The sequence below is a fragment of the Pochonia chlamydosporia genome, chromosome 5 (genome assembly GCF_001653235.2).
Source record: "Pochonia chlamydosporia 170 chromosome 5, whole genome shotgun sequence".
In the NCBI taxonomy this organism is placed as follows: Eukaryota; Fungi; Ascomycota; class Sordariomycetes; order Hypocreales; family Clavicipitaceae; genus Pochonia; species Pochonia chlamydosporia.
Genome location: NC_035794.1, coordinates 1,645,534 through 1,657,836, shown reverse-complemented (window position 1 = coordinate 1,657,836; position 12,303 = coordinate 1,645,534). Strand labels below are relative to the sequence as shown.

Below are 12,303 nucleotides of genomic sequence, written 5' to 3'. Positions count from 1 at the left end.
ATGGCCGACGGCGAGCCTGTCCGCGATGTCAAGAACCACCTGCTCTTTGAGATTGCTACAGAGGTAGCTCATCGAGGTTTGTAGACCAACTCTACAGCTACATCTTTTTTCGGTGCGGGTTTTGGCTAATCCCAGCTTCCCTACAGTGGGTGGTATCTACTCCGTCATCAAGTCCAAGGCGCCAGTGACCACGGCCGAGTATGGTGACCGGTATACCCTCATTGGCCCTCTCAATCATACCTCTGTAAGGCTCCGGGAGCCCTTTCCACCGGTCCCAATTCCATCTAACAGCTTTTAGGCAGCCGTCGAGGTGGAAGAAATGGAGCCGACTAACCCAGAGATTGCCAAGACAATGCAGGCGATGAAGGATCGAGGCATTGGCATGCTGTACGGCCGATGGCTAATTGAAGGAGCTCCTAGGGTCTTACTCATTGATACCAAGACTGCGTATGGCTACATGAATGAATGGAAGACGGACCTGTGGAATATCGCAAGCATTCCATCACCACCTAGTGACGACGAGACCAACGAAGCTATAGTCTTTGGCTACTTGGTAGCATGGTTTTTGGGAGAGGTAAGCTGCCGGGAATGCTGTTGGCGGGGCATTTGTCAGTGACGAAGCCAGTACTAATCAATTGGGATGCAGTTTGTCTGTCACGAAAAGAAGCGAGCTGTTATTGCGCACTTCCACGAATGGCTCGCTGGTGTTGCGCTGCCTCTCACAAAGAAACGTCGCATTGACGTCACCACCATCTTCACCACACATGCGACTCTTCTCGGGCGATATCTTTGCGCCGGCTCTGTTGATTTCTACAATAATTTGCAGTACTTTGATGTCGACGCCGAAGCTGGGAAAAGAGGTATCTACCATAGATACTGCATTGAGCGTGCAGCCACACACTCCTGCGACGTCTTCACAACCGTGTCCCACATTACGGCATTTGAGTCTGAGCATTTGCTGAAGCGCAAGCCCGACGGTGTGCTCCCCAATGGTCTCAACGTGACCAAATTTTCCGCCGTCCACGAATTCCAGAATTTGCACCAGCAGTCCAAGGAGAAGATTCACGACTTTGTCCGAGGTCACTTCTACGGGCACTACGACTTTGACCCAGACAACACGCTGTATGTGTTTACTGCTGGTCGTTATGAGTTCCGAAATAAGGGTGTCGACATGTTCATCGAGTCCTTGGCTCGACTGAATCACCGGTTGAAGAATGCGGGTAGCAAGATGACTGTCGTGGCGTTTATCATCATGCCAGCGCAAACGACGTCGCTCACAGTGGAAGCCCTCAAGGGCCAGGCAGTCATCAAATCGCTGCGAGACACGACGACCATGATCGAACAGAGCATCGGTCGACGAATGTTCGAGCGCTCGCTCAAGTGGCACGAGGGAGACCCAATGCCAGACGAAAAGGAGCTCATTTCCGGTCAGGACCGCGTGTTGCTGCGGCGTCGTCTGTTCGCGATGAAGCGAAGCGGTCTGCCGCCGATTGTTACACACAACATGGTGAATGACCAGGAAGATCCAGTTCTCAACCAGATCCGACGCGTACAGCTCTTCAACCACCCTTCGGACCGGGTCAAGGTAGTGTTCCACCCAGAGTTCCTCAACTCTGCCAACCCGGTTCTCCCACTGGACTATGACGACTTTGTGCGCGGGTGCCACATGGGTGTTTTTGCTTCGTACTACGAGCCGTGGGGTTACACGCCGGCCGAGTGCACCGTCATGGGTGTTCCCAGCATCACGACCAACTTGTCCGGGTTCGGGTGCTACATGGAGGAGCTGATTGAGAACTCGAGCGACTATGGCATTTACATTGTCGATCGCCGAACCAAGGGAGTCGATGATTCGGTCAACGAGTTGACGTCGCACATGTTTGACTTTTGCGGCAAGAGTCGTCGCCAACGAATCAACCAGCGAAACCGGACGGAGCGTCTGAGCGACCTTCTCGACTGGAAGCGAATGGGCATGGAGTACGTCAAGGCTCGTCAACTGGCGTTGCGGCGGGCGTACCCCGACTCGTTCTCGGGAGACGAGGAACCGGATGACTTTATTCCTGGCGTCGAGCAAAAGATTACGCGACCTTTGTCGGTGCCGGGCTCGCCGAGAGACAAGAGCGGTATGATGACGCCAGGCGATTTTGCCAGTTTGCAGGAAGGGCGTGAGGGCTTGAACACCGAGGACTATGTCGCGTGGAAGTTGCCGTAAGTATTTTTTTTTTTTTCCTATGATAATGTTAACCATGCAAAAATAACTAATAAATCGTGTTAGTGCGGAAGAAGATCCCGACGAGTATCCCTTCCCATTGACGCTCCGAACCAAGGCGCCAGGCGGCGAAAGTCCCTTGCCACCAGCAGCGCTGAATGGAAGCTAAGTTGGGCATATTTTGAGAGGAGCGTATTTTTGTAAAACCTGAGAATTGTTTGTACTTGATTATTTCAACCAATTGCATCGCCAAATGTTTTCGCTCATTTACTTTTTTTTACTGTGGTCAGGTCATTATCATGTGCCATGACGGAGGGAGCCGTGGATGCAAAGGGCCGAGGCATCGTTCCAGTTGGTTGTTGTATCGCGCGAGCCATTTGTGACTTTTTCCTTCCAGAATTCTTTTTTTGTCGTTTCTTTTTTTGTCCGCAACATTTTTTTTTCCCGAATTAGGCGCACAATACCAGTAATCGAACCAGTCTGCACTCCTGACGCAACTTTGTCGTACGTTTGCCACATGGTAAACAGGAGAGCTCTATGTGATACGTCACAGCAAGGGTGTAAATCAAATCGGCGACAGACGAGACGACTTCCATGCTGCGCTGATAAATGAACTGTTGTGAAACGCGGGCCGGGGAAGCATGTTTCACTGCAAGTGGATCTGCATGTCAGTGGTGCATGGGAAAGAAATCATGGTTCATGGTTTTTAATTAAAGCTGCGTTTGCATCTGGAGGCGAAAGTAGAAAGGTGCTGCGCAAACCACGGTGTTGGACGATGAAATTTTTAGTTTTTGATTCAAATACGCGAGTTCATGTGTCTGTCCATTTTTGGATGTTGATTTGGGGTAAAGACGCTCGAGTCAACTGGTCTTTGCGGCTTGGCTTCATTTAGTGCTGGCAGGCTTGCGGCGGACGGGATCAACGGGTGCGCAACGGGCGGCTGGCGCTTTGACGAACCAGTCCAGACGATTATGTTGCCTCTTCGTTTGGATCGTAGGATGGATGGTTGAGTAATACGGAAATAGCATGGACGTTTGTTGATACTGTATTGTACTGTCCTTGCGCAACGATACAACTGACTGTATTACTGCCCGAGTGCTGAGACGGCTTGCTACCTTACTGGTGAGGGTAGATGGAAACAAATCAACAAACACACACACACGTAGGTAGGCAGCAAAGCCAAGAAAAGACAAAAACTGCAAATTCAGACACAATAATCCTTTACATGTTGAATGCAACCACATGCGCCGACACGTCAATTCTCACCAAGCCAAGCGAGCCAGTCGCCGTCCAACAACACAAGTCACAAATCTAGACAAACATCGCCAGTCCAGTCAAATGCAGTCCAGTCCGGTCAAAAGTTCAAGATTCGGACGACCAACCGTCAAACTAGCAGTTTGCAAGGTCGCATTCCCACCAAAACCCACCAACCATGTCCGGGTCCCTGCTCGCAATCACGATGCAACAACGCATCGTACTGCAGGTGCTGGACTGGTGCTACCGCCCAGACCACAAGGAGGAATTAGTCGTCCCGACCCAGTCTACGACCAAGCCAAGGCCAAGGGAGAGGAGTCAAGCCAGGACTAGAGAATCTGGTCTGTTGGTGTGTGTGTGTGTGTGTGTGTGTGTGCATTGGTCAATAGTTAGATCAGTCCAAGTTAGTGTAGCGCGAGTGAGCGAAGCAGCGGGCGGAATTTCTAAATCCAATCCATACCATTTGATCTGATCTGTCAGGGCCACGGACTTGAGCGAAAAGAGTGGCAGGCCGGCTAAATGCGTGGCTTTTTTTTCTTGGTATCCCCCCCCCCCCCTCTAGTGCCCCTTCATAAACCCATGGAGGGAGACCCTTAAACAGCTGGGATTCCGCTTGTCAAAGCACCCGCCTTTGATCCAGTTGAGATACCACGTCCAGCAACCCCCGTTTGGGGGCATTTTTCCTGCGAGCGCCATGTCTTTGGGTAGTATTCGTATTGTGGCGGCCTTGCTTGTCGTTGCCATCGTCTTGCAACGGTTTTTGCGGAAGGATGAGCCGGTCAAGAATGCGCCGCCGATGGTGCATGTCGCCGTGAGTTTTTTCTGAGACACTTTCTGACATGGGTGTTGTGACTGAGTGACTGACTTCATCGTGTAGGAGGAGGAGCTAATTTATTCTCCGATTGAGTCTATGACAAAGGCCTTGAGGGAGAATGGACCCGTGGTGGGAGTTGAGCGGAATGGCAATGTTTGTTTTTGCGTGCATCCTGTCGTGGTTTCAACGTCGTTAATATCGTACAGGTTGAATATTTGGTCTCGAAAGAGTATACGCGGAGGTTGCTGACGGATGAGTCGGCTTTTAGTTTTGAGGTGGGAGTCGCCAAGGTGAGTTTGTTATGCTTGCGCCGGACTGACGACGGTTGCAACAGCTCGCTGATGATGTAGGTCCTCGGTTTGGATTTTGTGTTTAATCTGCACGGGGGCTCGTTTTTGAGAGACATGGACAGTCTGGTCAAGAACTATTTGGCGAGACGGCTGAATGAAATTGTTCCCGAGAGTACGTATTGCCCTGCTGCGAAAATGCGCTTTTGCTGATGGCGTTCTAGTCTGGCCGATTTTTGAGCGCGGCGCAGGCAAGATGGTCAAGGATGGGGTGCTTCGACCCGTTGATATTCTGCCCTATGCCCAGCAGACGATGGGCCAGGTGTCGATTAGGATATTTCTGGGCGAGGTGAGTTCCATGTTCCCCTTGGTTTGACATGCTGGCATGATGGTGATGTCTAATGCCACACAGAGTTATGATAACCCGCGAAATGTAAATTCGGTGGTTGATATTGCCGAGGATATAGCTGAGCTCTCGGGAATTTTCAAGAATACCTCATATCTACGCAACTTTCCCTTGCTCTGGCGAATGGTTACCTGGTATGTCGTTGTGGCGTCGTCAATTTGTTGAGATTGGTGCTGACCAGACGTAGGATCAAGCTGCTCTTCCGAATCCCGTATCACATTGGACCGAGGTTCTTCTGGGAGATGTGGACTGACGTTTCGCGACCCAGAAAGTCCAAGACAGAGGTACGTGATACGCCTTGTGATGAACGTGTTGGAGAGTATCCAGTGTTTACTCACGCCGGCTAGGATAATACCATCGTGACATACCTCGTGAATGAGTATGCAGGCGAGAATGGCTACATATCAGTCACTTCTCGCCTCTGGATGATAGTCTTACTCCTGGGAATCATTTTCGTCAGCCTACACCAAACGTTAGTCCCCGCCAATCTGCCTTGTGTAACCAAATGACATACTAACCTGACCAGCATCACAAACATCCTCTGGGTCACCTGCTTCCTAGCCAAACACAACGACAGCCAAGATAGAATCCGAGATGAAGCCCGGCGCTTCAACAACGACGCCCACGACCAGGACATTGCTTTCAAGGCCTTGCAAAAGTCAGCCATTACGGATTCGTATGTCCGTGAGGTGATGCGCATGAAGGGCGACACGGCGAGTCTTGCGCGCGCAACCATTAAAGATGCCCAGCTGGGGCCATATATGATCCCCAGAGGTACTTACGTTCTACATCATGAATTGTAAAAAAACGTCGATTAACGAGTTTGCAGGTTCCATCGTCATCCCAGTAACGTATCTTTCCTACCGATCGCCAGACTTCCACCCCAACCCGCAGGAGTTCAACCCCCTGAGATGGGTTGGCAGTGGACGCTCCGCCGCAACCACTGGCCCGGGATATCTCGTCTTCGGCCTAGGACGGTGGTCTTGTCCAGGGCGAGTTCTCGCTGCGAATGGTATGTGCCGCCGTAACCTACCTTGCGGAGGCGTGACGATTAGCTAATGCTCACAGAAATTAAATTATGGCTCATGGCGTTGGTTAAGTGCGGACGCTTCAAGCTTCAGGGGGACAAGTACGTGGTTCCTGATCCGCACAACGTCACGAGTGTGCCGCCGATTGGGCGGCTTATGTTTGATGAGATGATGTAGATTGAGCTTTGCATTTGAGGCTAAGCGTGCATTTTCGTCTTCTTTTTGTTCCTACGCGCATTTGCGGTGTGGTTGGGCGGTATACTGGTTGATTGCATTTCGGGCAGATGGATGAGTTTGGTGCGATGTATGGGCATGCTTGTGTTGATGGATGGAATGGCGACGTTGGTTTCTTGTGACTTGGTATATATTGATTACATAATAGAATGTATATGAGCAGACCGGACACTTTATTGGAAAGTGCAGGTGGTTGGTTTGTGCTTTCCGTGCATCAACTGTCTGCCTGTCTGCCTGTCTGTTTTTGGAACTGGTCATTGCGTGAGGTGAGTTCCATTGTTGCACCATGTCAACGTGGAATGTGCAGCGCCGTCTCAGAAGCTTGGTTACTTACAAGTTACAACTCCATCTCTCACTTGTTCCAGGACTTTGTGGACCTTGGTCATGTTCTTCAACGGCTGATAGTTGTTTGTGCAGTTTGGTCTGAACTGCGACGCGGCGAATGGAGGCGTCAAGTTTGGATGTCCATGCGAGACATCTTCTTGGTCATGTTTCGAACGAGCATTGTTATTGCTCGCACATCTACTGAAGTAGGTCCTCACTCGTCCAGCCCTCTTCACCGGCCATAGTTGCCTTATTTATATACATACTTTATGTAATCAAATGCTCACTCTCAACAGCACGTCGGTATACAGCACCAGACACGGACACCATATACAAACTTTCTTCCATCCGTTCTTTGCACTTTCTGCCAGACCACGCATCATACGTGACAAGACAGCTCCTTCATCGGATGTAATGGATTCCAGTTAGTACTCTGAGTTCGATACCTTACCATATTTACAACTGCTAACTATTAATACAACTCCCTTGATACAGCGTCCTCTCGCATCCCTCAATTCTGTTGGAGAGTCGAGTCAGACAGATCCTTCAACCATATCCATCATCCTACTCCAACAGATGAGAGTCAAGTCGTTAACCAGGGCCGCTTGGCATCCTTGGTTTCCGGCCACTTGATCGGCGCAATCTATGATTCTCCCTTCACAATCGCTTCGGTAACAGTCTCTCTCCTCTGGGCACTAAACTACGCAAACTGGCTGCGTCGTCGGGGACATGGCGATATCGAACTCATTCTCATCAATTCGTGGTCCATGCCAGAGGATACAATCTACCGCGCCCGCTCTCTACCTAAATGCCCTGAGTTGGAGAAGGAGGGAGTCGACTGGCACAATGATCCTTACCATGAGTACCTTGTTTTTGGCCCAGTGCCAGCAGACACCATCGTGGGTTCCGTAAAGCTGCATTCAGTTACCAACGAAATTAACAGACTTTTACCAGGCTTCGACCTACTGGATTGCCGTGATGGCCTTCATGAAGGTCTTGCCCGGTTTGAGCTATGGATTGATTTCTGTGCGATTGTGGATGGTCATGAAGACGATATTTCGGCAGCCATGTTGTTGGCCGAGAAGCTCGTCCACTCGGACCGAGAAGCCCAATTTCAGATAACCATGATGTTTCTCACGCTTCGTGAAAGAAACTACAATTCGATTTGGGGCTAGTTGCTGCCAAAATTCATCGGTGAGTTCCAATATGTTGATTTTTGCGTACGTCCGTTCCTGATTTTGTAGGTACTGCTATCCCAGAAGCGTAGTTATACAAAGACGGAATGTCAACGATCACTAGGCACATGCCGGACACATTGCGGTATTTTGAACACATGGAACACGTGCGTAGAGTGTTGGCCCGCCTTGTCACCTCGTAAGTTCCAGCTGGGGATACGAGGCAATGGGTTTATACTGTGTTGGTTAATGGGTGGTGGATGTGTAGTGAACTGAAGAAGCGGCTGAAGAAGCGGCCGGTGTTTAACAAAAGCTACCCAAGTACACAGGAAGTTAAGTGATAGGTAGACAAGCGGGTATAGCAGTTTTCTGGCATGGCGTCTCCTAGCTCGCGTTTGTGTTTGCCTGTGACTTGCAGAAACTACCCCTAAGACGTTTAGGTGGCTTTACTTGACGATAGAATACACTCAATCCTAACTAGCAATGAGTCGTGAACCCATTCACGATAGAAAGAGAGCACGTTAGACAGGATAAACTACGCAATTACCAAGCCTAAAAGTCAATATATAGTGCCGTCACCTCACATATTCTCTCACCGTTGCGTGTACTTGGTGATAAAGGGAGAGGGGGGATCTTAAGCAGCTGAACCCGCATTTCCGGGAGAACAGAGAGCTATTAGACAAGCTGGATTATCGTGGACATGTCCTACAACCTGCTTGCTTCCTCAAAGCCCTGTCAACCGGCAAGAGCACATGAGCCACCATGTCCCTTGAGAAGCACCACATTCTTACCTCGGAATACCCTGCGAAGTATATCTCGTATAAACGGATACTGTACAGTACAATACGAGCACAGATGATTCCAATTACGCATCTCTTCCATAGAACGCGTTCTTTGTTCGCAACTCTACCCGTAAATCACCCAATCCGCCAACAATACACGCCGCATTTCCACAATACACGCACAGCTGAAGCCACAACCCCAAAGCTCGAGCCCACATCCGTACGCGACCCGACACCAAAAATAAACGCGTCGCGTAAAATTCTGTCCTAAAATCGATATTCAGATCCATCCAAGCGCCCGATGGGGTTGTGGGACGGGCCCAGAATCGAACGAGGTCCGCGTCATAGAAGATATTTAGAAAAAAGGTTACTGTACGGGAAGCGTAATTACTCTTATATCGCCGGAATGACGCGGATTCAGTCCCGTCCGCTTCCGTGGACAGACAAAACGGTCACTCCCACGACTTGACCACGTGCTCAACGTATCATAACTGTTACTTTTCATCCAATGTCCAAATTCCAATCTTCACCGCAACAACTGAACCGAAATTACGCAGAACCCCTGAGGGGAAGCAAGCAAATTTCCACACCAGCAAACTCCCATCTTTCTTGCCCCTGTTCCTGAACTAGACCCAAAGTACCTGGGTACTGTGGTGCAATATCCTCGCTAGCCCCGGCCGAAAAAAGCCACGAAAGGATCAATTGATGCGCAAAGTGGAACCATGTAACTCACAGTGCAGATTGAGACCTCCAGAAAGCCCCTGAAGGGAAGGAGCACAGCATGGTCGTCTTGGATAGATTGATTTGATGGGCGATGTGACATGGTTAAGTGTGTTCCTGCAGTTCGTCATGTCGGAAGACGCCATCGCGAATATTGGTGGAAATACCCTCATTACATTGTATTTCGTGGTACTCCGTACACATACAGACTGTAGCTGAGCCGGGCATGTAACTTGCCATCATATCGTATTCCCAACTACCTAACTCAGTCAATTTGAATATCACTTCTCAAATCACCCCCGTCGCAACAACTCGTCCCTCACATGGCATTTCTAACCCGCATCCAGCCCACGTTTCAAGTCAGGGATATTCCTCCGCAGAAGCAAAACCACGAACCACCATTACTACATGGCACATAATCCTGCATGACGCTGCATAGTGGGTGCATCTTCAATTGAAAACATCAAAATCCAATGCATACACAAAGTCAAGCACACAATCCCTCAATCTGATACCCGTCATGACTACGATTTACTTATGCATCCGTTTTACGCAAAACTTGAATACTCCGATTGAGCCTCGATGCTTCGGAAGTTGGCCCGGTCGAAGCGTATGGAAGTATGGAGTATTGTATGTTTAAAGATAGACGTGGACAATGCACGCCAGTTTGTGCACTGGCATTGGTAAGTAACATGGCCCGTATAATGCAGCAATGCAGCAATGGCCATCTTCAAAATGCCTCATTGGTCACTTGGGAGTCATGACTTTTGGGAGCCATGACTTGCTCGCAGCCTCCAAGAGACATGCCGGGTTGCTGGAGCGAGGAAATGATGTGTCTCAAATCGAGCCAAGACTGGACCGGCGAGTTCTCCGTAAGCTTGTGTAACAGCGTCACTATAGTTCGCATGAGGGCCATGAATAGAACAGCGTCTGGAGAAATGCTTTGTTTCTTGTACTTTGTACTTTAAGCTACTCTGTGGTATACGGCAATCGCCGCTACCCAATCACCTAGGTGTCCTGGTCTGCCAGTCTTGACACTTCTAGCAAACAGTTACAGTTTCCATCCCATAACGCCTGTTCCCGAGGATCTTGTCCTTCCATTGATGTATACTTGATTTCAAACGCCGGTCCACGAAGGTAAAAAAAAAAAAAAACCGTTACCACCCATGTCCCTAGGTTTCGCCATTGAGAAATATGCCCGCCCGCCCGTTTTAAGTGAGTTGCCCGTAAAAACTCGCGCCCCATGCCAAGAGTGTCATAAAGAGAGGAAAAGAATAGTGTCGTTATCCGTAATAATGCAAGGTTAGAAGAGAAAATCATGAAGTAAACACATCATGCCCTGACGCTCCGTTGCCGGCCGAGAGATAACCCTGCCCGGAACCGATTTTTGGGCGACATTGGTAATGATACTTCGCTTCGCGGTGTCGACATTGAGGCATTGCGTTTAGCCGTCTTCATGATATCCTGATAATTGACTGGGCCGGGGGTGGTAGGCTCAAAGCATAGGCTTTCTCTAGGGTCCTCCTCCTCCTCGACTTCGCCAACCTTCTCCATTGGCTTGATTTGACTCTCGCTTTGCTGCAAGTTTTGCTTGCTACGCTTCTTGACCAAGCTTAGCGTTCTTCGGATCATGGCAGTAGGCGTCTTGGGAGCCTTGGTCGGCTCAGTCTGCTCATCCTTGCCCTTGGCATAGGGATCAATGTGTAAGAAATGGGGTCGCTTTTTCTCGAAAGCAGTCATCATGCTGCTGGACCGAGGAGGGCGATTAAAAATGATTGTAGATGAGGTCGAAGACACAGATCGAGGTCGTTGGAGAGAAGGCTCCGTAGTCGTGCGCAGGAGACCAGCTCCAGATTCTCGGACTTCGGTTGAGCTTGGTGAAATTGACCTCCTTGGAGACAATGTCACAATGGATGGCTTGCCGTGAAAAACCACGGCAACTACACGGGCTGTATCCTCTCGACTTATGCTTCTCACACTGGGTTTCTGTGATCCTTCGGCATCCGACTCGATTTCGTCGTCAAAGTCGGAAAAGTCGTCGGCTGATGAGGAGGCATCTTCCTCTGAAGAGAGATAGACTTGATGTGGTGCGGCATGTGGCAGCATGGGTTGGTCATCGCTGGGAGACTTCTTTTGCGGGATCGACCCAAGAAGTCTCGAAGCTCTCAGTGAGCTCTTCGCAGGGAGAGCAGGCACATCGCCAGTAGGCACAGCGAGGCTGGTGCTGCTGGCACTGCTCAGGTTCTCGACAGAGAGCATGTCGTCGTCTTCTTTCTCGTGTGTGCTACTGCTTTCGTCGCTGCTATTGTCTTGATCCTGTGGTTGGTCTGCCTTCTTCTCCTCAGATTCTGCAGGGAGATTTGAGTTTGACGATTCGCTTTGGAGTTGATGAGGTTGGTCTTTCGTGGGAGGCTGAGAAGGAGGAGTGTCTGAGGATGAGGAGACGGAGCTTCTATAAAGCTTCTGGGTGTGGCCTTGGCCGGTGGCAGGTTCGGTCTCGGCGGGTTGCTGGGCTGGAATGCAGCCAACGCGATCCTCGGGCTGGTCTGGCAGCGACATGGCCAAACGTGGTGGGTGTGGAACAAGACCACACGCGGCAAGAGGGCAAGAGTTGGAGAGGTGTGAGTGGTTCCCTTGTGTTTCTCCTTGCTCTCTGGTTCTGCAAGTGTTTCGAAAGTATACCCCCAGGAGGAGGCCTTGAGACACCAAGAGTTGGTTCGGGAACGGCTAGTATACTCCAAGGGCGGACCGTATGCGTTTGTATGTGAGTGCCAGAAACAGGCTGATACGGCGTCTTGTTCGGCGGCGGTTTCGTTTCGAGGTTTTCGTTTTAGATTCAATGGCGTGCTCTCTCAAGGATAATTCCCAGATGAAAAAAAAATGCAAGATCCTGGAGTAAGGGGTTGTGACGAGGCGAAGACAGACAAGATGGAAACAAGATGGCGTCAAGGCATGGAGGCGTGTAAGTGTGGACTGGAGTATTGCTCGAAACAAGGGAAAGGAATTCGATGAATGAGGGTCGAGAAGATAAACGTCAAAGGGAGAGGGCTGGTTGGAATGGCTGAGGAATGTT

At 50.0% G+C, this 12,303-nt stretch overlaps 4 protein-coding genes across 4 annotated transcripts; 3 read left to right on the top strand and 1 right to left on the bottom strand.

The window, feature by feature from the left end:
• VFPPC_16228 (glycogen synthase) lies at positions 1 to 2,375 on the top strand (the record flags this gene model as incomplete). The annotated part of the gene is made up of 5 exons (XM_018293981.1): positions 1 to 76; positions 147 to 244; positions 299 to 574; positions 647 to 2,205; positions 2,273 to 2,375. The coding sequence occupies 5 exons, from the start codon at positions 1 to 3 to the stop codon at positions 2,373 to 2,375; spliced, it is 2,112 nt and encodes a 703-aa protein (XP_018141858.1).
• A 1,169-nt stretch (positions 2,376 to 3,544) lies between these two features.
• On the top strand, positions 3,545 to 3,793 carry VFPPC_05800 (hypothetical protein; the record flags this gene model as incomplete). The annotated part of the gene is made up of 1 exon (XM_018284935.1): positions 3,545 to 3,793. One exon carries the CDS (start codon positions 3,545 to 3,547, stop codon positions 3,791 to 3,793), a length of 249 nt encoding a protein of 82 aa, XP_018141856.1.
• Positions 3,794 to 4,154: 361 nt separating this feature from the next.
• VFPPC_16226 (cytochrome P450) lies at positions 4,155 to 6,172 on the top strand (the record flags this gene model as incomplete). Its single annotated transcript, XM_018293979.1, has 11 exons — positions 4,155 to 4,271; positions 4,338 to 4,427; positions 4,481 to 4,564; positions 4,625 to 4,736; positions 4,786 to 4,910; positions 4,974 to 5,101; positions 5,155 to 5,251; positions 5,315 to 5,439; positions 5,494 to 5,741; positions 5,797 to 5,979; positions 6,036 to 6,172. 11 exons carry the CDS (start codon positions 4,155 to 4,157, stop codon positions 6,170 to 6,172), a joined length of 1,446 nt encoding a protein of 481 aa, XP_018141855.1.
• Positions 6,173 to 10,562: 4,390 nt separating this feature from the next.
• Positions 10,563 to 11,789, bottom strand: VFPPC_05798 (hypothetical protein; the record flags this gene model as incomplete). Its single annotated transcript, XM_018284934.1, has 1 exon — positions 10,563 to 11,789. The coding sequence occupies one exon, from the start codon at positions 11,787 to 11,789 to the stop codon at positions 10,563 to 10,565; it is 1,227 nt and encodes a 408-aa protein (XP_018141854.1).
• Between the last annotated feature and the right edge of the window lie 514 nt (positions 11,790 to 12,303).